The sequence below is a fragment of the Lissotriton vulgaris genome, chromosome 5 (genome assembly GCF_964263255.1).
Source record: "Lissotriton vulgaris chromosome 5, aLisVul1.2, whole genome shotgun sequence".
Lineage (NCBI taxonomy): Eukaryota > Metazoa > Chordata > Amphibia > Caudata > Salamandridae > Lissotriton > Lissotriton vulgaris.
Window position 1 is genome coordinate 1,896,466,593 of NC_141693.1, and position 26,160 is coordinate 1,896,492,752.

Below are 26,160 nucleotides of genomic sequence, written 5' to 3' on the forward strand. Positions count from 1 at the left end.
CCAGGGTCAGGCTTGGGCATAACGGCGAGGTAACAGATGTAATATCGGTCATGGAGTCCATCAAGGATGGTCTCTTGCCATTTTGTTATTCATTCTTCACATCAATAAACTCGCCTCTGACTTAATCTCAGGTACTCCTGATGCCCCTAGAATAAACAGCACTCCGCTACCTGTTTTGTTGTATGCCGATGACACCATATTTATTGCTCACAGTCCCAAAGCATTGAGCGTATTGGTGCAATCATTCATACATTTTATGGTCGATCATGAATTAACAACAAATTATGCCAAAACATTTATTACGAGCTGTGGCCCTAAGAGCACTAAACTCATGAGCATCCAAGCAGGTAGTCATTGCCTAATGAGCATTGGCACTTATTCGTATCTTGGTTTGTCTTTTAGTTCTTCAGGATCCTGGGCTCCTCATGTATCATTATGTAGAGTAAAATTGGCTAGAGCAGTGGGATCCCTTCTTAGGCTTCCCTGCTGTCGGGTGGCAGGGCACTTGCCCCATTGTTACAGATTTATCCTGCCCAATGAAACCCAATAGCAACATATGTGCCAGAAATTTGGGGCATAAAAGATCATGTGACTCTGCAGAGGGAAGAACATCGCTTCCTTAGAAAAATGTAGCTGTCCAGCTTTCAACTCCACATTATATTTGCCACAAAGATTTGGGTATGAATTTTTAGAATGATTATATTTGTACTAAACACCACTTGCTGTGGCTTTCTGATTGGAAGAATGAGGCCGCATCATTAACTAGGGGCTTATTAATCTGACTGTTTGGCATGCGACAAGGTCTCTTAATCCCATGGCTGGCGTTTGTCAAGAAATGATTTGAGGAGATTGGATTACTTGAGATATTTTCTGAGAGGGCATCATGTGTTGCGAGTGACAGAAAGCATTACTGGATGAGTTACAAGTAGGCAGGAAAAATGTTGAATGCTTGAAAACATCTATTGCTCGACAATTGCACCTAAATCCAGAAATCTCTCCTACCAGGAATTTATGGAATATTAGAGGACACTGGCCGCCTTCATTATTGTTTAACCTCAGAGCTGATTTGAGTAAATATTTGCTTTGCTTCCCGTTTGGATATCAGCAAAAATTATATAGCAAATTTTGCCCATGCAATAATGTTTCTAGCCATTCGATGTTTCATTTCTTTATAAATGCGATTTTTATAAGATTTCACCAAAACGTTTTTAGTTCCTTTTTAAAAACTTAGGAATGTAAGGTATTGTGTTCAGGCTTAATATTATATTTAGCAACTTTCAGATGAAGAGACCTTTTTATGTGCGATCACGAGGCACAATGCACTAACCTAGATGGCCTGGAGTAACCAGGCCATCTAGGATGCTTTTTATATGTTCAGGCTCTGGTTTTAGTACTGTGTGTGGGTTCACTGTTCATGTAATTTATTGTGTACGTTTAAATGCATTTGGTAGTATTATACTAAATGGTCTTTTGTATTTTATGATTGTGCACTGTTGTTTTTATGTATGTTTAAGATCGAATGTTCTTTTATGGTTAGTTTATGAACCGAATAAAGTTTATATTGATTGATTTATTGATTGACATTAGAAGAGCTGGGGGCAGACCATCGAATATATGAAGGTCTGATCCGAAAGGAGAGGGAGAGCTCAAAGAGAGGTTGGGCCCCCATTGACTCAAACAAAACAGAGATTTTGATAATGTAAGAGAGCATCAACCTGTGGTCATCAGACTTCCTCTGCCAACCTGCCCCAGTCCTGTGGGGGTGGAAAGGAACATTGGCATAACGATTACTATGATATGAGGCTGACCACACACCTTGTAACCACCTGCTTCTTCTATCTGCACTGGCTACATAGAGTGATGCGGTTCCTCACTCAGGGAGTCTCTTTGTGATTGGCTGCAATCGTGATTACGCCATTTGCATAAACTCAGGCTCAAGTCTTTTGGTTCTCCTGCATACAAATCATCAAAAATGATGCAGCTAGACTTGAGACCGTTGTCATCATTGGTAGCCATCATTGGTAGCCAAGTCTCTCTACTACAAAATAAGTTCCTTCTCCAAGCTAAAGTAGCCTTTAAGAAGCAGTTTTTTTAGGTCGAGCAGACCTACTCTCAATGCGTGAGCATTGAGAGTGTCTGCTTCAGACCTAATGGGGCCCGTATTTAGGAAAGTGGACACGACTCAGACGCGCGCTTTTGCAGTCTCAGTTTTGACCGCGGGAGCGCGCGTCTGAGCCGCGCTTGCGCAGAGTAACTCACAGCCCCTGCTCACACACAGACACAGCCAGCCCCCACCCCTCTGCATGCACGCACACACACACAGGCGCACGCACAAACACACAGGTGCGCGCACACACACACACACACACATACATACACACGCTGCTGCCCCCCACCCCCCTGCATACACACAGATACGCAAGCACGGAGCCCCACTCACCGGGACCTCTACTCCGCAGGACTCGCAAGACAACGTGCCCGGTCAGGTCCCGCTCCGGGGCTGCTCACTCCGACGTCAACGGGCACAGGGACACCGGCACTCCGCTCCTTGGCTTCCCGGGCGGACTCCGGCTGCATGCAGGGCTCTCCTCTCTCTGCACCGGAGCCATGCGCCAGCCACTGCAACCTGCCTCCTGGGAAGCTCCGGTCGCGTGTCCGGCCCCGCCCCCGTCCCAACAAAGGTTGCCTGGCTTCCTGTTGAAGCCGGGCTGCGGCGGTGAGTTTGCTTGTTTAATAAGTGCTGCTAATGGGCTGTTGAGCCAGGTCCAGGCATTCCATTACAACCACTGAACAATATATATATATTTAAGCTGAGCATCAAGCGATCACTGATAAATTGCTCCTCGGTGTACCAGTTTTTGCTTGCGTGCTCGGAGTGTCCCGAGACAATGTGCATGTAAAGTGAACGTGTCACATTTATTTAGGCGTTTCTGCAAAAATTAATGGAACTGACACGAACTCCATTTATCCGGTTTATGAAATAAAATATGCTGTTGAGTTGTTCTATATTTGCTTAGGGTCGTTTCTGAGGCTTTGGAATTTTGAAGTAAATCAGATTAGTTACATTGATTTTGTTTTTTGATATTATATTATTTATTGTATATTTATGCGAGGTTCTTAATGTAAGACTATAAAAAAAGAGAATCTGCTCCCGAGAAAATACGTGTACTGCAGGAGTAGTTTCCCTTTGTTCTAAAGGTAACAGGCAAACTTTCATTTATGGTGTGGAGAAGAGAAGATATTGACAAAAGGTGTGTTTCTACAAAAAAAGCTGTTGAGTATTTACAATGGTGTTTGAGGCAGGCGCAAGCAAAGTTTCAATGAGGGTACAGTGCAACTAGTTTTCACAGGCTGAACCCTTACATCATGAAAGAACACTAGAAGACTCCATATCACGACACGCAATGCTCCTGGGCAATATTTTCATGTAACAACAAGTTGCATTGTGGGAGCTGTAGGCTGGGTTTCCTTCAATCGAACTAATTGACCCTGCATGCCTAAACTGCACCCTTTCTGCTCAGCTTACAGGACTAGCAAATAGCAGTCCCCTCGAGCCAGTACTGCTTGAGACTATAAAATGAAATAAAAATAGCGCCCACGACAAATTCACCGACACACACAGACAAGTAAAATGCATGCACACACAACGACTTGTCACACACAGGCAATTATAAATACATACAGTCATACAGATGCTAACATGCAACTCACACCATGCACAGTTACCCCAATACGCACACACACAAGCACAAACCCACACGTTCATGCAGTTGCATTCCTTACTGTTACATATATGACCGCACAAGCACTCACGCACATATGAGCTAATTCAGACATGTACAGATATAATAAAAATTAAGCAAAGACAGACAGATACATGTAACAATTGACATAACGTGCACAAAAGCACTCACGCACAGACAACAAACGGAGACACAAACAGAGAAAACACAAAATACAGACATATGATTCCATAGATAAACAGCAACGGTTGCTGTTTATCTATGCTGCAACACACACATGCAACCGCAAGCAGACACGCAGCACACCTACACTACAGCACATCACAGTGTGTTATATTATGGCATGCTCTGAGCGTGTTTTTATAGTACATTTCCACCCCAGCATCAATCTGTGCAACCATTCAACAACAACTGGTTCAAATATGTTCTCTCAATGTTTCAAACTTTATTACAAATGTCACAAAAAAGATGTTAATATTTCACTACTGTTCTTGGATTTTCGTCACAATAAAATACACTGAACATAATCTTCACAAAAGTTATTTACAAAAGTTTAAGCTATTGCCATTATAAATTAAAATCTCTTTTATTTAAGTATTAATTATTTAAAAAAATTAAAAGCCATTGTAATTTGTAATATTAATACCGCTAAGTCACGTAAATACAAAACATGTTGCATTACAAATGCTATAGGTGTCACATTTGCGAAAGTTATAACTATTGGCATTGTAAATGACAAAGCTATTAATTTAGCTATTTTCTCTATAAATCCATTGATGGTAATGCACCTCACTTATTGAGAAAAGTCAGTGCCTGGAGTGCTACTTACGATTACCATCAGATGTATCGCAATTCTTGATCCGACACTTTGGAACTATCTGCAATCCACTTTTGGACTTATTTCTGACCTAAGTAGACTTGCAAACACTGAACTCCCTGAACTGTCTCCCCCCCCTCTCTTTGCCCTCGGACCCGCAGACGTAGGGATCTTAGCGCTGGTATACCTCCGGGTGACTACGCGCTTTATAAAATTTTTTAATAATAATAATAATTATTATTGCTCGAATCTGTATTTGTAGGCTTAATAGTTGATTGACCCGTGCCACGAAACCAGTGTCTAAGCACATTCTAAGAATAGCCCTTTAACATGGCATATGGATCTGACAGTCTTTGTTTAGACATATTCAATATGGAGTGCTGCTGCCCAGGCCTGTCATTCGCCTTAGAATAAGCTGCATTACACAGAAGCAGTTGCGTCCATCTCATTCTGCATGTATGGTAAAAACCTCTTTTTTTTATTTCTAGAAAATGTTACAAAGTCGCTTGATTGAACTGAAGAGCAATTTAGAAGATGTGAAGAGATTAACAACAGAGATGATAAAGAAACGAGTAACGCTGGAAGTGAGTTACACAGTGATGTAGGAATTGTTCCCTGTAGTGTTTTAATTACATTATTTATATTTATGCTATTTCTATTGATACGCTCTCTAGAGATTTCCAGAGCTACAGCAGTTGGTTTCCTAGAACCTCTTCCCTCCCCCAAGCACTAAAGACTGACAGCCTGACCGACCAGCGGGCGACTGCCACAGTCGCCCGCTGCCCGCCCACCATATTACGAGTCATTTCCTGGACTGGCAGACGGCGGGTGGTCTTGTGGTCTCATATGTGAGCCTTTGTACTGCAGCGCCAAAGCAAGTTCCTGCTTGGTATGGATTTTGCAGTCCAGCCATGCTGGAACTGGGGTGCATGCACACATGGGAGCACAGCATGTGCCCCCCTGCATGTGCCCCCAGGCCATGAGGCAGCAGGGGCCCTGTAGGGCCCCCTTAGTTTCCTCACCACCAGCATTTTAATGGAGTGAGGCCCCTGAGCATATTATGTCCTCAGACCGCTGTGCCACCGCCAGAGATTGTGGTTCCTTGGCCGTTGCCGCGGTCCTATGGCAGTCTGACTGCCGTAGTCAAAATAGAGCGATCCAACCTCAGATGCAGTGGTCCCCGACCACCACCGCACCTCCACCATGGGATTGGTGGTCCACTGGACCGCCAAACTCGTAATTAGACCCTCAGTAAATTTGATAATCTGTTGAAAGACAGTTGGACTGCAACGAATACACAACCCAGTAAAGAAAGTTTGCATAAGATGTTTTTCTGGTATTGATCAATCAAGGATCACTAAAAACTGAATCTGTATTTTGACATTTTTATTTTAAAATCCTATTCTAGTGCACATGATATGAATGGTAACCAAAAGAAGAAAAGAAATGTGGCAACAAAGACGTTTATGAGCCATGAAACAGAACAAATGACTCTAGCATTTATGTAAGCTTTCATAGCACAAGCACACTCATTTCCTACTTCTAGACACTATACTACTTCTAGAAAGTCAGGAAATAAATTCAATCTGAGTTTGAAAGGTTTTGCATAACTGAATTCGAACAACAGAACCTTTTGTGTCCTCTTAAATAGCAAGTCTGCTATGCCAGTTGCAGATGTGCAAAGGGGAAGAATAAGCACAGTGTTTTGATCTCTTCACAATAAGGAGATTGAGAATTTGGAGCTGTCTCAGGGTATAAAATAAACGAGGATAAAACGGAAATTATGAGTTGGAATTTGGATCCGGGCCCTATAAAATGCGAATCAAAAATGAGGTATCTGGGGGTCAGGATTACTCAGAACTTGGATGACTTGGCAAAAATTAATTTTGTAAGAGTTAAGAGAGAAATAGGAGGAATGCTTCGAGGATGGAGTCATTTGTGTCTTAATCTGTATGGCCGTACAAATCTGATAAAAATGATGGTTCTTCCAAAACTAACTTTTCTATTTGAGACAATCCCTCTTGCATTCAAAAGAGAATGGTTGAAGAAGCTTCAGAGCGAAGTCAGTACATTTATATGGGCCTCAAAAGGATCTCGTCTCTCATGGACTAAGATAAGGAGAAAACTGCTTAAAGGGGGGCTGTCAGCCCCGGATTTTCAGTTATATTGTTGGGCTTTTCAGTTAAAAAATCTTAGAATTCTTGTAAATACTCCACCGACTTCGGGTATTGGTGTATTGTTGGCAGTAATGCTAAAAAGCTGCCAATATAAGGAATCTGGTTTTCTTTGTAAATTTGCGGATCCAAAGTATTTTAAAAAAGTGCGTCTTAAGCTACTGCGGGAAGCAGCGGAACTTTGGTACTGGATTAGGAGGATACTAAAAATCCCCTATTATGGGTATTATACTTCCATTTGGGACAGCCCAGGATCTCCTGCTTGGACTAAAGATGCATTAGCTATTCCTCTAAGAACTGCAGGGGTAGAAATATGGGGACATCTTTTTCCGGATGGAAAGCTGGTTGGGTGGAGTCAGGGAGTGGACATCTGGGGGCAGGCTATATCGAAATTTAAATATCTGCAAATCCATAGTTGGGCTGGTAAAGCTGAAACTATCGTGGGACTTCAGAATGAATTGGAAGAGAAGATCCACTCAAGCCAAGTGTATAAAAAAGAAGTAGGACTCTAGTACTGGTCAATATTGGAGACGACGGATGGTCAGTTTATACTGCCAGAAACGCTGTGGAGTGATTGCTTGCCGGACATCGCATCTGACACTCAATGGCAAGTAACTATGGCTATGTTGTATAAAGTTGTCAAACCCGCAAATTTAAGGCGAAATCATCTTTTTACACTCCACAGAGCGTATTGGTCTCCATATAGACTTTCAAAGTTCAAGTCTGGAGGGCTGGTGGAATGCCCAAAGTGTAGAAGTCCCAATGAGAAAGATATACACATGTTCGTGGAGTGTCCAAATATTAAAGAGTTTTGGGAGGAAGTAAGTAGCTGTTTATCCCAAGCTATCCTTTCGCCGACCGCCGAGGACGAGGAAGACAGACTCCGTGATTCCTTAAGTTCGGATGCATGCAGTTTAAAGAAAGGGGTCAGTAATTCAACCAAAGAAAGGAACACCCGCAATCCTCGGCTGATGTACGGCGTGATAACTCGAATTAAAGAGAGGAATACGTTTAGGTGCCAATAATAAGATACCGCAGTTATTGAGACCATTTTTTGCCGACCCGCATTACACCATTGAGGGCATCATCAGTCATTAAAAGTTTTTAATTGACTCCCTGGAGAACTATCTCTGAACAGGTTGAAGTAATCGCGCCCTGTCCCGCAAAGAAAACTGGTCCCCTGATATTTCTTGTTCCACAAGAGAAAAAAAGGTCCTGAGGAAGGTGGTTCACCCACCGAAACGCGCGTCGACCTATCATGTGCGGGGGTCTCGAATTCTCCAGAGACCCTAGAATTTGACAACTTGTATACTTGTCAATCAACATCTAGTCCCTCCTTTTTTCCCCTTTTGGTAGTATGGTTGTGGTATGTATGTGTGTATGTTAGTGAATTGAGCTGAGTTTTTAATATCAGGTGGCTGTTTCAAAATTAATTGTGTATTATAATCTTGTATGAATTTTTCTATCACTGATGCTTTATAATTATGTGTGTTCTTAAAAGTAAAAAATATAAGTCTGTTAAATGTACCTATGATAAATCATGTCTTTTTATATAAAAAAAAGGTGAAATGAAAAAATACATTAAATGAAAATAAAAACTATGATTAAGTAAACACTGTTATTTAATTCTGTCACCATTCTCAATTATTGGATGTATATTGCTTACTTGATACTTATGACCACAGAAGGAACATTTCTCTAGAATAAATATTCCAAGCTATCGACCAGACTGTCAAGGTAAGCCCTGAATTTATTATAACTGGAAGGTTGAATTTGCAGATAAAAAGCATAGATGATAAAGCTAAACTTGTATTTTATGGGATACTCTTGGCCCGCAGAGAGATATGTAAACTTTGGGTCTCCCCTTTATCTCCCGGGATTTTAGACTGGTTGCGAGCTATGAGATTCACAGCTAAAATGGATACTCTGGGTCCGACAAAAGTTAAATGCAAATTTTGGACATTATTTTTGGCACACTTTGGGTGATGAGTGTTTCTCTTAGAGTAAAGGGATAGGTGGATTTGTAAGTAATTTCAGTCCAATGATTAAGGTCTTGGCCTATCTCGCCGGTGGTGCTTTTTCAACGTGACGGTGGAGTTCACCCATGTACCAACCTCCTACAAAGGGTGGCATATATAAAGAGGCGGTCATGGACTGACACTACTAGTGAGGTTGTTAATGGTCCCGGTATATGAGATAAAAAACCCATAGGCGGTATCGTTTGGTTAGAAATGGGTGGCGTAAAGGCTAATGAGGACAAAAAGAAAAAAAAGGAAAAGAAAGAAAAAAATAAAAATAAAAAAATAAGGAGATTGATGTACAGGGCCTTTGGTTCTAGTAAGATGAAGATATTTATTTCTGCAACAAGCATAACATTTGATTTTTCCACATCGCATGAGCTCATACTACACTTGGACGCAGTTCCTTGGAGATATAAATACCGTAATAACCTTATCATTTCACTCATGCGCCAAACATTACCATCTGTTAACTAAACCACCTCTTCACCTAAATGATGAGGAGACCATTGAATAGGGTAACAATAAACATCTGTTATTCAGAGCCAAGATGCCTAAGGGTGACCGCGCGATTTACAAATACACGTTATGTTATGTTATGTTATGTTATGATGTGTAGTAGTTTTGCAACCTCTCCTTGTAATAATGGCGCAATTTGTGATCAGGTTGGTTTGTAAAACGTTAGCTCAGTCCTGGGTAGCAGTGGCTCAGAACAGTCAGACTTAATCAAAAGAACAAGTTGATTAAGAACGAAACAAGATAAGAAAGAAATCTAACACCAATTTGTAAACATAGGTTGTATTTTTGTCTCTAAATAGACTCTTGAATGGAAAAAATTCACTGAAGGGTTCAGAGATATACATTTTTAAAGAATCAATTAATCACTGCTTTTCACCAGATGCAGTAAATCATTGGAACGTACCACAATAGCGGTAGAGGTTATCCCACTTTAGGAAGGCAAAACATATTATATGGGCATGCTTTCAGGTGCCAGCTCTGGCAGGGAGCAGGTCACAGGGACCAACAAGGTCCAGTTGATCAGGTATCTCACAAGAAAAGCAGTCTCCAGTCCAGTTGCAGGTTCTGTGGGTGAATCACCATTGGAATGGAGCTCTCCTGATGCTAGGGATGCAGGATGCTGAAGATGCTCATGGATGTTGAGGATGCTGAGCTGTTGCTGGGGGTCTTCCTGTGGCCACCCTGAAGTCCTCAAGCTTAAGGGGGTGGTGACTTTGTCCTCAGGGGTCATTATCTCACGACGTCCTGCGAAAAACCAGTTGCCAGTGGTCTACTGGCCTCCAGTTACAACCAAACCAGTGGTGCTCTTTAACTTGCAGTAACTTCTGTCCAGGGCAACTAAACTGCACTCCAGTGACTCTCCTAAGTCCAGCAGACGCAGTGCAAATTTTGAGGGTCAAGACTCTGACTCCCAAGCTGCACTTGGCGGTCAGCAGGGATCAGGAATCTTGGGGCTGGCTGGCAAAGGTGCAGGCTTCTCAGCTTTGTGGTCCTTTGGGTGGAACAGGGAATCAGCCAACTAACTCTTGGAGTCACCTATTCAGTTTGGGGAATCGGGGACAACTTTTCCATGAGTGGGGCAAGACAGACACAGTTCTTTCTTTTCTTGTTCAAAGTTCAGAAGCTGCTGTCCAGTCTTTGGTTCATCCTCTCTTTGCTAGGTCAAGAGAACAGCTGGGCGGTCCTTCTTCAGTCTTCTTTCCAGTTCAAATGTGATCTGAATGGGTGTCACTTTTATGCACATGTGGGAGGTAGCAGCCACTAGCCAATTGGCTACTCTCTCTCCTCCCATCTAGTGATGACTTACTGTGAAGTTTGGCATCTGGCTATCCCAGAATGCACTATTCATCCCACTCCCTACATGACAGAAGCCTTCCCTTGGTGTGTGGAGATCCCTAGCCCAACCCAAAGCGTTGTTACCTAGGGGCTACACTTCCCTCAAAACACTGGTTTGACAGCGCTCTCTCCATCTCTGCCTGCCTGCCTAAACAAAAGAGCAGCCCCTTCAGTATGTGAGTACCATTTGCCTTTCAAAGGCAGGTTCCCCTTTGAAGCTCACCTTTGGGGCTCACACTGACTCTTTGCCATCATGGCAGGAGGAGGTTGCACCTCTTTCTGTAGCAGATCCATTGTTTGGCTTCCTGAGAGACATTGCCACCTTCCCCCATGAGGGCAGAAGCCTGTCTCAAGCACAGGAGGACGCGCAACTGTAAATGGCTGATAGAGTCTGCACAACTTTCTAAAGTTTACATTTATATAAAAGTTGCCTAAAATTCTATGAGAGCAACAAGTGGGGTTTCATGCAATGGTTCTTTTGATACCAAAGTATAATTGTTAGTAGTCTCTTTGGAAGTTAGCACTGCTGAGTTGTCAGTTTATAGCCCATACTCGCCAATGGGGCAACTAGCCTTTCCAACTTCTCGTCTTTTCTTTTATGTCCAGCATCCACATCTGTTTTAAATAGCACAGTGCAAATCTACCCCTCATCTTTTCAACAGGAGAATTCTCGCCAGTAATTCTGGAAGTAATGCAGTCTCCCCAAAGTAACCCTTTGATCGCTTGATGACTATCTTGCTCATTTGCCAATGTCAACTGCAACTCTTCTTTCAAAACCCTTATCCTCCTCTCCACAATACCATTGCTCTAGAGATAATACACTGACATGTCTATATGTCTGATTCCGTGACTTGACAAGAATTATTTAATTTATGATGATGATAATCAGTGGCGGCTTCCCCATTGGGGCGTGGTGGCGTCGCCCCACTGCTTTCTAGCGGTGCGAGAAGGCAGAAACATAAACGGTAAAAATTACCATTGGCTTGCCTACTGTTGTGGGCACTGACTGTTGGGTCAGCGCTGGAGCGACGAAACAGTCAGTACCCACATCAGTAGGTAAGCCACTCCCCCCTGCCCTCGAGCAGGACCGCCTACTCTCCCTTTTTAGGTCTCGCTAGACCTATTGTTACCGAGTTCCTTGTGAAGCGACCTAGATCTGGCCACGAGCGCCGATTACACCTCGTGGACGCGCCCCCTGGCCCCGCCCCCCCAGCCGTGCACATCTCCAGAAGCGCTAGACCTATTGTTACCGAGTTCCTTGTGAAGCGACCTAGATCTGGCCACGAGCGCCGATTACACCTCGTGGACGCGCCCCCTGGCCCCGCCCCCCCAGCCGTGCACATCTCCAGAAGCCGATTGCCAGGGTCAGCCATGCCTCTCCAGTCACACGCGCACACACTGCATACACGCACGCACACACACACACTGCATACACACACGCTGACACACAGGTGCCAAGCCCCCCAAGCCCCACTTACCGCCTCAGCCGCCTCTGCCGCCTCTCCTGACTTCTGCTGCCATCCACTTAGTGAGAGTGGGCGCGGGCTTCTCCAAAAGATGGAAGTCCCGCCCCACGACTGCCGTGAGCGTGCACATCCCGAGACCGGAAGTTCGGGAGAGTGCACGCTCACGGCTTGTTTTTCCTCTTATCCTACAAGGCAAAGGTTAAGCCGTGCATCGGGCGAGTTTCAGGTTGTAGATGAACCTTTGACCTTTTTTTGGTATTCCCTTGTAACTTTAATATTACCTGTAATTTGTTCCTTTTGTCACGTTGAATGGAACCGAAACTGCAATTACCGCGTGCAACTTTCTAGTACGTTGGATTGAGCTCCCAGCAGCAAGTGAAGGCTATGCATGTCATTGATGGGATTTGATTGGAGGACCGATTAAAGCAGCTTTAATCTGCTGACCTTCTGTGCAACCTATACTGTCTCCTTGGGCCGAGATGGCATAGACTAGCAAGGTGGTACATCAGTGCAATCAGGTTAAAAAATGCGTTCTAATTCATTGTATGAGTGTGGATATTTGTATTTGCTTCGGTGTGCAGTCGGTGCACGAGGTGCCTATTGCCTCCCCGCGCAGCTTTCCCTGAAATAAAAGTGGGGGTCTGATATATGTGGAATAAGTGAATGCAGCAATGCCGCGCGGGAGGCGCTGACATCTAAAGGTGGGGGTTATCGGGGTAACTGGGCGGCACGGAGTCTCTTGTCAACCTGTCTTCTACTGTTTTTGGGGGTTCATGTCTAATACGTGAACCCCAACTAACGTAGTCCGCAAATGACTATAGAACTCTGTGTCTCCCCTTCCCGTTCTCCCCTTCAAAAGAAGACACTGACACACAGCCTGTCCAGACCTGTGTGGGTCCCAGACACTGATACAACCTGTCCAGTCCTGTGTGTGTCCCAGCAGACACCGACACACACCACTGAGACACAGGCTGTCCAGAATTGCGTGTGTTCCCAGCAGGCTTCGAGACACTGTTGGCTTAGAGCTGTGCTGTACACAGCAGACACTGAAACAGTACGCATCGAGATGTGTGTGTCACCAGGAGTTCCTAAGAGACACAAGTGCCCTCTCTATTGTACTTTACAAAAGTAGAATTGTACATTCCACGCGTTCTGCCACGTCCCACGGTAGTTCGACGCGTCTTCCGTCTCTTTCTATTAACCCGTTCTTGTTTTCTTTCAAGTGTTTTTATTCGCGTTTTCCTTTGCTGAATTCATGAAAACTGAAATGTGCACACTAATGACTACAGAAATGCGGACAGACCAATACACAGAAGGACTGTAACATTACACACAAAAAACCAGCACACATCCAAGACACACGAATGTACTCTAGCACACTCACACCTACGTGCGGGTATGCAGTAAGGAACACCTGCATACAGAGGCACTTGAACATCATCTAAGCCATAAACACCAACACGCACAAGCTATCACCTGCGCGCACACACTAAGCAGAAACACACAAGCGTGCAAGAACACTGTCAAGCCAAGACAAACTCACGCTTACACACACACATGCAGTGAAGTAGTGTGGCTCACTGGTTAGAGGCGGCAGACCCGAGAGCAGAGGACGCCCCGGGACCAGGGTTCGATTCCCGGCGCGGCAGGTTTCTGGACCAGGGTCAGCGGACTTGATAATTCTCTCGCCTCGGTGCCCACTCTGATCAGCGATCACACTCGGCAACTCTGGGCATTAGCTTGCCTCATCTTCACTAACGGCCCCACCAGACCGCCGGGGATGCCTGGTCTCACCCTGGAGATACCCATTAAGGGACCATCTCTCAGAGAAGCCAGGAAGGGTTTCGCAGCGGTCGAAGCGCCTTGGGACCCTACGGGTAAGTAGTGCGCTATATAAATGCCAATACATTTACATGCACACACATGCACACATGCGCACGCACACACACACACCAAAGAACCCCCCAAGTAAAGCTGACAGGAACAAACACGTGCGCTGTCACACGAAAAAGTAACAAGCTGAAAAATGAACAAGAATGTGTGCGCACACATCACCCCAAAAACGTGAGCGCTAAAAATCTAACGGAGAGAATAACTGCAGAACAACCACGTTAATGTAGACATAGGTGGTTAAAAACTAGCAAACCCACAAGCAAACAGTTGAGACAAGCATTTGCAATGGGTCTCGCATTTGTGAGTGTTTAAGCTATTGGCATTGCAAATGACAATGCCTTTTACTTATGTTTTAAAAACCAACACGTAAATGAAAAGCATTGCCATTTACAATGCCAATAGCTCAAACTCTCACAACTGCGAGACCTATTGCATTGCAAATGCTTGTTCTCTATGCAAAGAAAATGTCCCGGCTGGGGCGCTTGCCTGCCTCGCCTCCCAGCGTTGTGATTGGCTTCGCTTGCGTTGTGTAGGGGAGGTAGGCTGCCTGCTGGCTGCTTCCTGCTGCAGGACACGCGGACTCACCAGTACAGCCAAAGCAGAGGCGATGCGGTATCCCGGTACTCAGGTACGTTTTTATTTTAATTGTAATTTGTTTTATTCCCCACCCGCGACTTCCCCTCCCTCGAGCATGCCGGCTGCCGCTGATGAGGTTGTACAATTCATTTATGTGATCAGTAAATAGCAAGGCCATGGAATGAGCAGCACAGGTGATTTATTTGTTTAGAAACGCTTTAATTGTTTTCAGGGTAGCTCTTGCTTCGAAGATTAGTGACAGAAGCTACAGCACAGAGAAGCCTCTCGAGTGTGGCCAGCTTACTGTAGGAGGACAGTATTTTTTAAACTATTGGGACGGGGGTCTGTTCTTCAATGCGATGCCCCTTTTTCTTACCTTAGTCACATTTGTAAAGCGCCAACCACCATTGTCATGGCATTTTGAGCACTAGTTCTTTTTGGCCGTCCTTACTTTCAGATCAGGGAACGCCAACAAACTGCAGGAAGTTTGGTTGAAAGGGTGTGTTTGGTTCTGTGTGGTTGCAGCGTTTGTTCATTGTTTTGACTTGGTGGAAAGTGTGAGGGGCTTTTAGTTCAGTTAACGTCACCAGAACTCAATGCGTTTCAGATTCTGAGGTATCCTTTCCACATTAACAATATACCTCCAAGTAGCAGACACGGAGCATTGCACAGAACATTTTTGTTGTAGCAGAGACCTCCAAACATCAGGGTTTGTACATAGAACAGCTGGTGTGCGGCGAGACCAGATCACAGAAACAGGATGTGGTGATCGTGTCTGGGGCACTGCTGGACAGCACATTTCTCAGTTTCATTTTTCTGATATTTACGTTTTGAGACACCATATGATAAACTTGCCAGAATCTCTTGCATTTTTCTTTTTTGGGGGGTTTAACGATATACTGGCCACAGCCGATTTTGGGATTCCCGGGGTCTCTGCAGAGAGCATATCTCACTGAACCCCAATCCATGCTGCCGTGTCTGGCACTTTGAATTTGACAGCCATGCTTCAGTTGTTTTTCGTTCGACTGTACAAAGCTGGCTGGCATTAAACTGCTCTCTTTCAATGTAAACATGCATTTTCTGAAGCAGAATTTGAGACTGTGGAGATTGTAAGCGCTATGAATTTGCAAAGATCCGGAAACTCGCTTGCCGAAGATCTCACAGTTTGGTCAAGTGGACATTCCGAAATGTGACCACGTATCACCGGGTTTCACATCCAAAATGTATCCGTAGGGCACCCCTTTCCGCTGCTGCTCTCGTGAGGCATGTCTACCCAGACACATAGCTTATCCTCACCTGAACCCCGAGACGCCCCGGCAGCGGTACCAGCAGAGACCAGCCACCCTGCTGCATAAGCCGCCAGGATTTGCAGATTTAAGACGCCTGCTTGCCAGTGCTTACCTGGAGCAATTGAACACCGGACTGTTGAAACAGCGTCAATGTAGTGAATACTAGAGTGCGAGGCCTCACACCGACCTAGAGGTGCCAAGAAGCAGCCGTGCCTTGCAGAGACCGCCCCTAAATGGGGGCCTCGAGGGCCGGCGCCATAACGGACGCGAGAGCCCAGAAAGGATCAAGTTCCAGCTGCCAGAAAGCGCCTCGAAGCAGAAGGGGCCCTTTCATCGCGGCAGAATTCGCGGCAGGATGGCGCAGAGTCACCTGGCCATTGGGGGTCAGGTAAGGTTTGACATTCCTCCAAATGGAGAAACCGCCCCCCTTTTCATGGCGGGAAAATTGTGAGGGATGATAAGACGTCGTTCCCCCACAGTGCAGGTCGTCAGCCTCCCTAGCGGCGTGGCGGTAAGAGAGGTACAGCGGATGGTTGTGGAGGCACACCGACGGGGCGCTGTGTAGAAGGAGGGCCATCCACTATGGAATGTCGAACGGCAGGGTGAGTAGGCCTGACAGAGGGGGGTAGCAAACGGAGACGGCGCTCGCAGCCCAGACCCAGCCGGTTGGCAGGGCACAAAAAGAGACTAGCAAGGTAGCGAGTTGAGGCCTAACTCTGGGGAGAGGCTATCCCCCACATGCAAAGTGGCGTGGAAACTAACAGAACAAGTTGGACCCAAAAGTGACCAGAAAGGAGATACGCCTATGAGAGAGCAGAATAACGAACTGTCATGGTGATTCGCGATTCTATGATATGCAAAGGAGGTATGACAAGCAAATGATTTATGAACAGGAATGATGGATGACAAATGATTTACGACAATGTAACGCAAATGATTTATGATATCCAAGTTATGGCGGTCCATGACACAAATGATTTATGGTACAAAAATGATTTATGACACATCATGTATGATCCTCTGATATGCAAATGAGTGATGACAGACACATGATTTAGGACTGACAAAATAATGTATGACAAATGATTTATGACCCAAATGATTTATGACCAGCGACGCAAATCATGTATGACGTCCAGTTATCATGACACTAATGATTTATGACATACGGTTAAGGTATGACACATGATTTACGATAAGCCATGATAACAATTTATGCCCCTGGCCTTAAAAAATTATGCCCAAGGGACAAAATTGAGTTGGTATGTAATGGTAATAAAACTGCGGCCAACAACGACTACAACAAAACTATAACTCGTGTTGGCTGTGTTTTTGATAATATGTAGCTAAGGAAATTTGCAGGCCATCCGGGAATGGGCCTGTGCGGGAGTTATGGCCCTGAGGCACTGGAGTAGGGCAGGATGCCTTTATACTCGGATGAGTGCAGGGTATCGGACTAAGGTAAAGTATTGTTTATCTGTGTTTACCACTGTTTCTATGTTTTGTGTGTTTGTTTGTATATGCATGTGTGGCACCTGTGGGCGCTCTGCCACCAGTAGCCATTTCATCCTGCCTAAAAAGGCGTTAATAAATGTGCACTGTAAAATTGACGCCTGTATGCGCTCTAGTACTGGCAGTCCTTTGATCCTGCAAATATGGACAGTTATACAATGCACTGCACACGTGGCACCTGTAGTTCTTTGATCCCGCAAATAATTAGATTCAGACAGTGCACCTTACTCAAATTTGCTTGGAAATGTACCATTTACCCACTCTTTTTTCAAACTTTTTTCGGTGGAGATCCCCCGAACCCAACGTAGTTGGTTCGGTCTCTCACGCTATGCCCACTCGCTGCAGTGCAGTATTTACGCCCCGCCACTTTCAAATGTCACCAGCCGCTACTGATGGTAATTGTACTCCACAATCAGTCATGATGCTTTTTGAGAAGCTCTCCCTCTCCAAAGCGTCTTTCATAAACTCAGTAATATTTCTAGATGTAACTTTTCTCACCATTTTCACATACAGCCATGCAACATTTGATCGTTTAAAAAAATTGTAAAATACCTGCCTTTTCAATAAGCTTATAGAACCAGCAATGTCTAACAATATTCTGCCCCAAATCCTCCCTGGTCTAGACCTTGATAATGTTGTGTAGTTCATTATTCTCTGTGATTTGTCGCTTGTGAAACACTCTTTACATGACCCCTCTTTCTCTTCTACATGCCTGTTGATGCTTAGCACCCAGAAATTACAGGTCAGTCAAGTCAAGTCAAAGAATTTATATAGCGCACTACCTACCCAGAGGGTCTCAAGGCGCTTAGAAAGGGGAGAGGATTACTTGTCAAATATCCATGTTTTAAGTTGCTTTCTGAATGCTAGGTGGTTCTGGGTGAGGCGAAGGTAAGCGGGGAGAGAGTTCCATGTTTTAGCAGCCAGGTATGAGAAGGATCTGCCTCCCATGGTGGTCTTGTTGATGCGAGGTACATTAGCGAGGGCTTGGCTGGAAGAACGTAGTTGGCGGGAGGGGGTGTAGAAGGACAGTCGTGAGTTGAGGCATTCTGGTCCGATGTCGTAGAGTGATTTGTGTGCGTGGGTTAGCAGTCGGAAAGTGATTCTCTTATTGACGGGTAGCCAGTGGAGGTTTTTCAGGTGACCAGAGATGTGTTCGTTGCGCCGGATGTCTAATATGATCCTGGCTGAGGCGTTTTGGATTCGTTGGAGTTTCTTCTGGAGTTTAGCGGTAGTACCTGCGTAGAGGGTGTTTCCGTAGTCCAGTCGGCTCGTGACTAGCGCATGGGTGACTGTTTTCCTTGTTTCGGTGGGGATCCAGCGAAATGTTTTTCTGAGCATGCGAAGAATGTTGAAGCAGGATGAGGATACGGCGCTGACTTGTCTGTTCATTGAGAGTGAAGAATCCAGGATGACGCCTAGGTTCCGTGCGTGGTCTGTCGGGATGGGTGCTTTTCCAAGGGCTTCCGGCCACCAAGAGTCGTCCCATGCAGAGGGGGATGTACCTAAGATGAGGACTTCTGTTTTGTCTGAGTTCAGTTTCAGACGGCTTTGTTTCATCCATTCGGCAACTTCCTTCATTCCTTCGTGTAGGTTAGTTTTGGCGGTGCTGGGGTCATTGGTGAGAGAAAGGATTAGTTGAGTGTCATCCGCGTAAGAGATGATGTTGAGGTTGTGTTGACGGGCGATGGCCGCGAGGGGGCTCATGTATACGTTGAAAAGGGTGGGGCTGAGTGAAGATCCTTGTGGTACGCCACAGATGACTTCAGTGGCCTCGGACTTGAATGGTGGGAGGCGGACTCTCTGGGTTCTTCCGGTGAGGAACGAGGTGATCCATTCAAGTGCTTTTCCTTGTATTCCGATGTTATTGAGGCGCTGTAACAGGATGCTGTGGCAGACTGTGTCGAATGCTGCAGAGAGGTCGAGGAGGATGAGGGCGACTGTGTCTCCATTGTCCAGTAGAGTTCGAATGTCGTCTGTTGCTGCGATGAGGGCGGTCTCAGTGCTGTGTTTTGCTCGGAAGCCAGATTGTGAGGAGTCGAGGGATTTGTTGGTTTCGAGGAAAGCGGCGAGCTGGTTGTTGACAGCTTTCTCGATGACTTTGGCCGGGAATGGAAGGAGCGAAATGGGGCGGTAATTTTTGAGTTCGGTGGGGTCCGCTGTGGGTTTTTTCAGAAGGGCGGTGAGTTCAGCGTGTTTCCAGTCTTCCGGGAAGGTGGCGGAGTTGAAGGAGCAGTTGATGACGTCTCGGAGGTGCGGTGCAATGACGGAGTCTGCTTTGTTGAAGATGTGATGAGGACAAGGGTCTGTGGGTGATCCTGAGTGGATGGAATTCATCAGGCGGATTGTGTCCTCAGTGGAGATTGGGTTCCAGTCGTAAAGGGTGTTCACGGGGGGAGAATGTTCAGCAAATGGTTGGGTGGGTTGGTCTCCGGGTTGGTTGTCGAAGCTGTTGTGGATGTCTGCAATCTTGTTGTGGAAGAATGAGGCTAGGGAGTCGCAGAAGGCTTGAGAGGGGGTGATGTCGTTGGAGTTGGCCGAGGGGTTGGAAAATTCCTTGACGATGTTAAAGAGTTCCTTGCTGTTGTGGGCGTTGTTGTCAAGTCGATCCTTGAATGCTGTTTTCTTGGCCTTTCGGATAAGTTGGTGGTGAGTGCGGGAGGCGTTTTTGAAGGCGTCCTTGGTGCTAGTGGTTGGGTCTTTTTTCCAGGCCTTTTCAAGGGAGCGGCAGAGTTTCTTGGACTTCTTAAGATCATCGTTGAACCATGAGGCCTTCTTGCTGCCAGGTTTGCTTTGACGTTTTTTCAGTGGTGCTAAGGTGTCGGCGGTGCTGGATAACCATAGGGTGAGGTTGGCGGCGGCTTGGTTTGGGTTAGAAGAGTGGGCTGGGGTGTTTAGAAGGAGCGATGCGGAGATCTGGTCGGTGGTGATTTTGTTCTAGTTTCTTTGCAGCGTTGGTTGGAGGTGGTTGGTGGGTTTTGGCTTGTTGTAGGTGAAGTGAACGCAGCTGTGGTCAGTCCAGAGGAGATCCGTAGTGTGGCTGAAGGAGACATGATTGCTGGAGGTGAAGATGGGGTCGAGTGTGTGACCTGCGATGTGGGTGGGGGAAGTGACCAGTTGTTTAAGTCCGAGGTTGGCGAGGTTGTCCAAGAGGGTGGTGGTGTTGCGGTCGTTGATCTTTTCAAGGTGAAAGTTGAGGTCTCCCAGAAGGATGTAGTCTTTGGAGGGGAGCGCGTGTGGAGTGATGAAGTCCGTGATGTCTTCACTGAATTTAGCGCGGGGTCCTGGTGGTCTGTAGAGGAGGGTGCCTCTGAGTGTGGTCTTGGGGTTGATGTGTATTTGGAAGTGAAGGTGTTCGGAGTTGGCGAGGTTGGCGTCAGAGCTGGTTGAGATGCAGATTGATTTCTTATGGACGATAGCGATTCCTCCTCCTGTGTGGCCAGTACGGTCCTTGCGTATGATCTTATAGTCTTCAGGGATGGCAATGGTGATGTCTGGGGCGGAGGAGGCGTTCATCCATGTTTCTGTTAGGAAGGCGACGTCTGGAGAGATGGTGTCTAGTAGATTCCATAGGTCAATGGCGTGTCTGTGGACTGAGCGGGTGTTGAGAAGTATGCATTGTAGGTGGTTGGGGTCGGGACTCTGTGGTGTGGTCGTAGCGGAGATGCAGTTGGTGCCGCTGAATTTGCAGGAGTAGCAGGAGAAAGGTCCATGAGTGTGTCCAGGAGCTGCTTGGACGCAGTTGGGGGCGCGACCGGGGTTAAGGGCTAGGGGGGCGGCTGCATCGTAGGTGATGCGGGAGGGCAGCGCAGCGCGAGGGCCAGGGGGTATGGCGCTGGGCGCGGTCCAGGCGCGGACGGGCGTAGACGGGCTTACCTTTGGCGCACCTTCGGCGTGGCCGTAGCGCGTGGACGCTGCGCGTGTGGACATTCGACATAAATGGAGAGTGGAGGGGGCGGAGCGTGGGAGGGGCAGCAGCTGGGAGGCGGTAGCGGGGAGGAGGGGCGGGTCAGGGAGCTGCTACAGACAAAATGGAGGGTCAAAGGGAAGGTGAGGTAGGGGCAGCAAATGGACCAGCGCTCCTACTGTTCTGTTAAAGCGCCACAAAGTCCCTCGCACAGCGCTATTCAGTTACAATTATAGTGCCTTTTGAAAACAAGCTAGTTAATTACCAAGTCCCTCGCACAGCGCTATTAAAATACAGAGGCTCTTGGAAGGCAATCGAGTCAATTTCAGGGGTAGCGATACCAGATGGAGTCAGCAGTGTCCACAGTGCCTTATGAAAACAAGCGAGTCAATTACCAAGCTCCTCGCATAGCGCTATTAAAATACAGAGGCTCTTGGAAGGCAATCGAGTCAATTTCAGGGGTAGCGATACCGGATGGAGTCAGCAGTGTCCACAGTGCCTTATGAAAACAAGCGAGTCAATTACCAAGCTCCTCGCATAGCGCTATTAAAATACAGAGGCTCTTGGAAGGCAATCGAGCCGATTTCAGAATAAAGGTAACAATACCAAATGGAGTCAGCAGCGTCCACAGTGCGTGAGACCACCGGGGGAGGGAGGGAGCGACCGTTCAGGAACAAGTCCGGGCGGTCACAGAGGGTCAGAGGAGGAGGTGAGCTCTCTATCCGTGGGTGGGAGGGGCAGCAGCTGGGAGGCGGTAGCGGGGAGGAGGGGCGGGTCAGGGAGCTGCTACAGACAAAATGGAGGGTCAAAGGGAAGGTGAGGTAGGGGCAGCAAATGGACCAGCGCTCCTACTGTTCTGTTAAAGCGCCACAAAGTCCCTCGCACAGCGCTATTCAGTTACAATTATAGTGCCTTTTGAAAACAAGCTAGTTAATTACCAAGTCCCTCGCACAGCGCTATTAAAATACAGAGGCTCTTGGAAGGCAATCGAGTCAATTTCAGGGGTAGCGATACCAGATGGAGTCAGCAGTGTCCACAGTGCCTTATGAAAACAAGCGAGTCAATTACCAAGCTCCTCGCATAGCGCTATTAAAATACAGAGGCTCTTGGAAGGCAATCGAGTCAATTTCAGGGGTAGCGATACCGGATGGAGTCAGCAGTGTCCACAGTGCCTTATGAAAACAAGCGAGTCAATTACCAAGCTCCTCGCATAGCGCTATTAAAATACAGAGGCTCTTGGAAGGCAATCGAGCCGATTTCAGAATAAAGGTAACAATACCAAATGGAGTCAGCAGCGTCCACAGTGCGTGAGACCACCGGGGGAGGGAGGGAGCGACCGTTCAGGAACAAGTCCGGTCAGTCTTGTTTTCATGCTACTTATTCCTTGAGGCCCCATATGAGCCAAGCCTGAGGTTCCGTGACAATTGTAAGTGGTGTTTTTAACTCGCACGAATATGGTCGAGTCTAGTATCTATGAACCGCAAATGACGAGTTTTGTAAGTGTGCGCAGTTTCGCTGTGCTAACTTAAACCGTTCGTTTGTTATGTGGGTTTGTCATCTGTACCCACGGGTTCCATCTTAGATACGGCATCCATTTTGTCTCTTGCCCTCAAGTAGCCAGCGAACGGACGCTGTCCGCTTCGCGACCCTGGGACTCCCAAGATATTTGCGGAAGACACATGTTCTTTGAAAGTGTCTTTATGACGAGGGGGATGCTACTGTAAGGCAGATGGCGCCGCTCGAGGCTCATCTTGCCGCACGGGCTTATTGTCTCAGTCGTGCATCTCATTAGGCACGTCCCTTTGATGCCTGTATCTCGTGCTTCTCGACACTCCCCTTTTACACCCTTTCCGATCTCCCTACTGTCTCCGTCTTCCTCTGCACCTGTCTTCGTTCCTATTTCGATCTACTTTACTGCTGATTGGAATTTGCTAATGGTGGGAAGATGGGTTTTTACAGTTGGGAACCGCCAAATGTTTCCGCACTTATGTTCCGGATCTTGTGTGTTTCAAAGTGATCTAAGCGACCCCTCTGAGAGCGACTTGTGGGAACCAGGTTGTAAACTATTGTGTATCATGTTATCCTATGGGTAAAAACTGTATAAAAGGAGCGATCCACAAATACAATTGGAAGCAGTCTCCCCGAACTACACTCGATGTACTTCCTGTGACTTCTGTGTTCCCTGCAGTAAATAAACCTTGACTCTTTGACGCCGAAGGAAGTGTCCCGTGTCTCTGTGACTTGTACGCCGGAGCAGGTTACCCACGAAGGTTTCAGGTGTTGTGCCCTGGCACCGCTGGGTCCAAAGAACCCAGTCCTTCAGTTGGCGCCCAACGTGGGGCTGCATCAGTGGTACCGGTCCAAGCCCGACGATCGTGAGGAACTTCGTGTGAAATCTCCGAGGGAAGGTGCACCCCGCTTCATCGATCCTGTTGTCGAAATAAGTGGCCCGAAGACTTTTCCCGCGAAGATTCCCGCCTCCTAACGGCTGCGACGGACTGCTGCCCTGACTGTAGACCTGTTTTGGCGCCTGGCGTAGACCTTGGTATAGCGAGACGATTGACGGGCCTTCCTGAGGACGCCATTGATCTTTGAGTTAAGTATTTGTGGGTCGCTCCCAGAGTTCTTGGTTGTAGACACTTTAGCGAGTGTCTTTGTTGTAAACACTTTAGCGAGTGTTTTTGTTGTAGACACTTTAGCGGGTGTCTTTGTTGTACACGCTGTGTGAGTGTTTTTGTCGGTGACACTTTGCTAGCGTACTTTGTTGTTGTTGTATTTGTTTGACGACTGCAGCCGCCAAAGACCGAGGGTTTAGTTCTTTGCTGGGACTTGGTAAATCCCGAAATCCCGTAACCCTTGAAGTTTGTGAAACTCGGCTAGTGTGCAAGATGCCTGGTCGCAGTACTTTGTTCAGTTGCTTTAGACCTTGTGGTGCGGATTCCCTGCTGGAGGACTCGTGTCCGATACCTCCGGTTGGAACTCCTACATATGACTTATATAGCAAACATGGGCTAGGCCCGATTGCTTTTAACGATTATTGGATCAAATATACAAAGAAAGACGGCGATCTTCGTTGGCCACCTCACGGTAGCTTCGAAGCGTCGATCTTAGATAATTTGGAAATAAAGTTGTTCGAACGTAAATCAAGGCCGGCCATGTTTGATGCCTTTCGGTTCTGGCGCAAAGAAGCCCGACAGAAAGAGATCAGACAAAATAAACGTAGTCAGCGAGATACTGTTGCTACTATAGTGAAGAAAGCTGAGCAGTTTCAGCGTGATAAGGAGGATAAGGATAAGGAAGTGTTTGAGAGATTACAGCGTATGTCCATAGACAAATGCTATCCTGTTTTGCCTACGGAGTCGGATAAGAAGGAAGAGGCAGTTGAGGATTCTTTAATGTCCTATCTTATGAAGTCGCCACCTCCGTACGTACAGGGTACCGCAGCTCCTGTGGTCCCTGCCGTACCTGTTCTTCCACCTGTTATTCCTCCACCAGTTCCTCAACCTGCACCTGCTCTTCCGACTGTTCCTGCTCCTTTGCCTATTTCTATTCCTACTGCTCCTCCGCTTCCACATACTCCTGTTCCCGCTACTGCTCACGCTACTGCTCCTGTGTTGTTAACCCCTGTTGCTGCTAACGTCTCTACTCCTTCTCTTGTTAGTCCTGTGTCTTACTCTTCTCCCTCTACTCGTAATCGTGATTCTCCCCTTGCGACAAACTTCTTTCAGTCGCTCGGACCTGTTTTTGGGTCTGCAGGTTCTGATGGTCCACAGAGACGTAGCCAGCTTCCTGGTAATAGAGAACGTGTTGCGCTATACAATATGGCGATGGGTTGGATGATAAACCCTGTTAGAAATCCACCTCGTGTTGTCCTCGAAACGTTTGATCAATTCAACATACCTACTCAGAGATATGTGTTTGATGAAATGTGCAAGTTCTTACATGATCAGATAGCGGCCAATGCGCCTGACGAGGTGCTGACCGCCCTGTCTGAACTCCGGCTTCAGTTCGCAACTGGACTGATAGTCGACACTAATGTCCGACGTGCTATTGAGCGGTTGCTATCTCTTCGTCCCGCTCCTATTCCTCATGCATTGTTCGTTGAGGACATTGAACAACGAGATGGGTCTGGCCAATATCCTATGCGTGAAGTTCCGCCAGTTTGGGTACCCGCTGATAATACTAATGCTAATGCTCCAATACCAGCACATTTCCAGAGAGTGTGGATACACCTCCCTTGGAAACGATCGGAAGTGCTTCAGGTGAAACAAACTTTGCCTGATCCTCGCAAAAATCCTGCGGGGTATTACAAAGAATTATCGCAGCTCGTAGACGCTACGATAATGAATCTGGCCGATATCGACATGTTGTTTGGCAATGTCGTACCGCAACCGGTATGGGCCAAGATTCGTCACCAAGATCACGCGAATGAATTAGGTGGTGATTGGGCTGCCATTACAGCGGCAGACGCTGGACAAGTGGCTGCTACTAAACCCGATCAGTTGATTGAACTTCTTCCCCAGCGAATCATTACATTAATGAAAACGCTTATGCCAGCTATGAGGGTAAATTGGGACAAGTTGTCAGCCTGTAAGCAGAAGAAAGATGAGAGTGTTTCAGACTTCTTTACGAGGTTCGAGGAAACATTCGTCGATCATAGTGGGCAGGATATGGGTACTGAGGGTGGACAGAGGTTGTTTGTGGATAAATTCGTATCGAACTTATTGCCCGACTTGAGCCATAAATTGAAAAATTCAGAAAGTTCATGGGCCGTTTCTACCTCAGCTCAGATATTGGCTACGGCACAATATTACGAAAATAGAGAAAAAGAGGAAAATGACCGTGCCGATAAAAAGACGAAAGAGCTGAAAACTAAAGTGTTGTTACAACAAGCATATCCGCCGCGTTCTAATC

General features: G+C 46.5%; 1 protein-coding gene across 3 annotated transcripts in view; it reads left to right on the top strand.

The window, feature by feature from the left end:
- The window catches only part of LOC147717652 (E3 ubiquitin-protein ligase TRIM39-like), a 213,715-nt gene that overhangs the window by 89,386 nt on the left and 98,169 nt on the right, over positions 1 to 26,160 (top strand). For all 3 annotated transcript variants that reach the window (XM_086924441.1, XM_086924442.1, XM_086924443.1), the window contains exon 2: positions 5,049 to 5,144. In XM_086924441.1, coding sequence (XP_086780567.1) covers positions 5,049 to 5,144 — 96 coding nt within the window. The remainder of the gene's footprint in view (positions 1 to 5,048; positions 5,145 to 26,160) is intronic.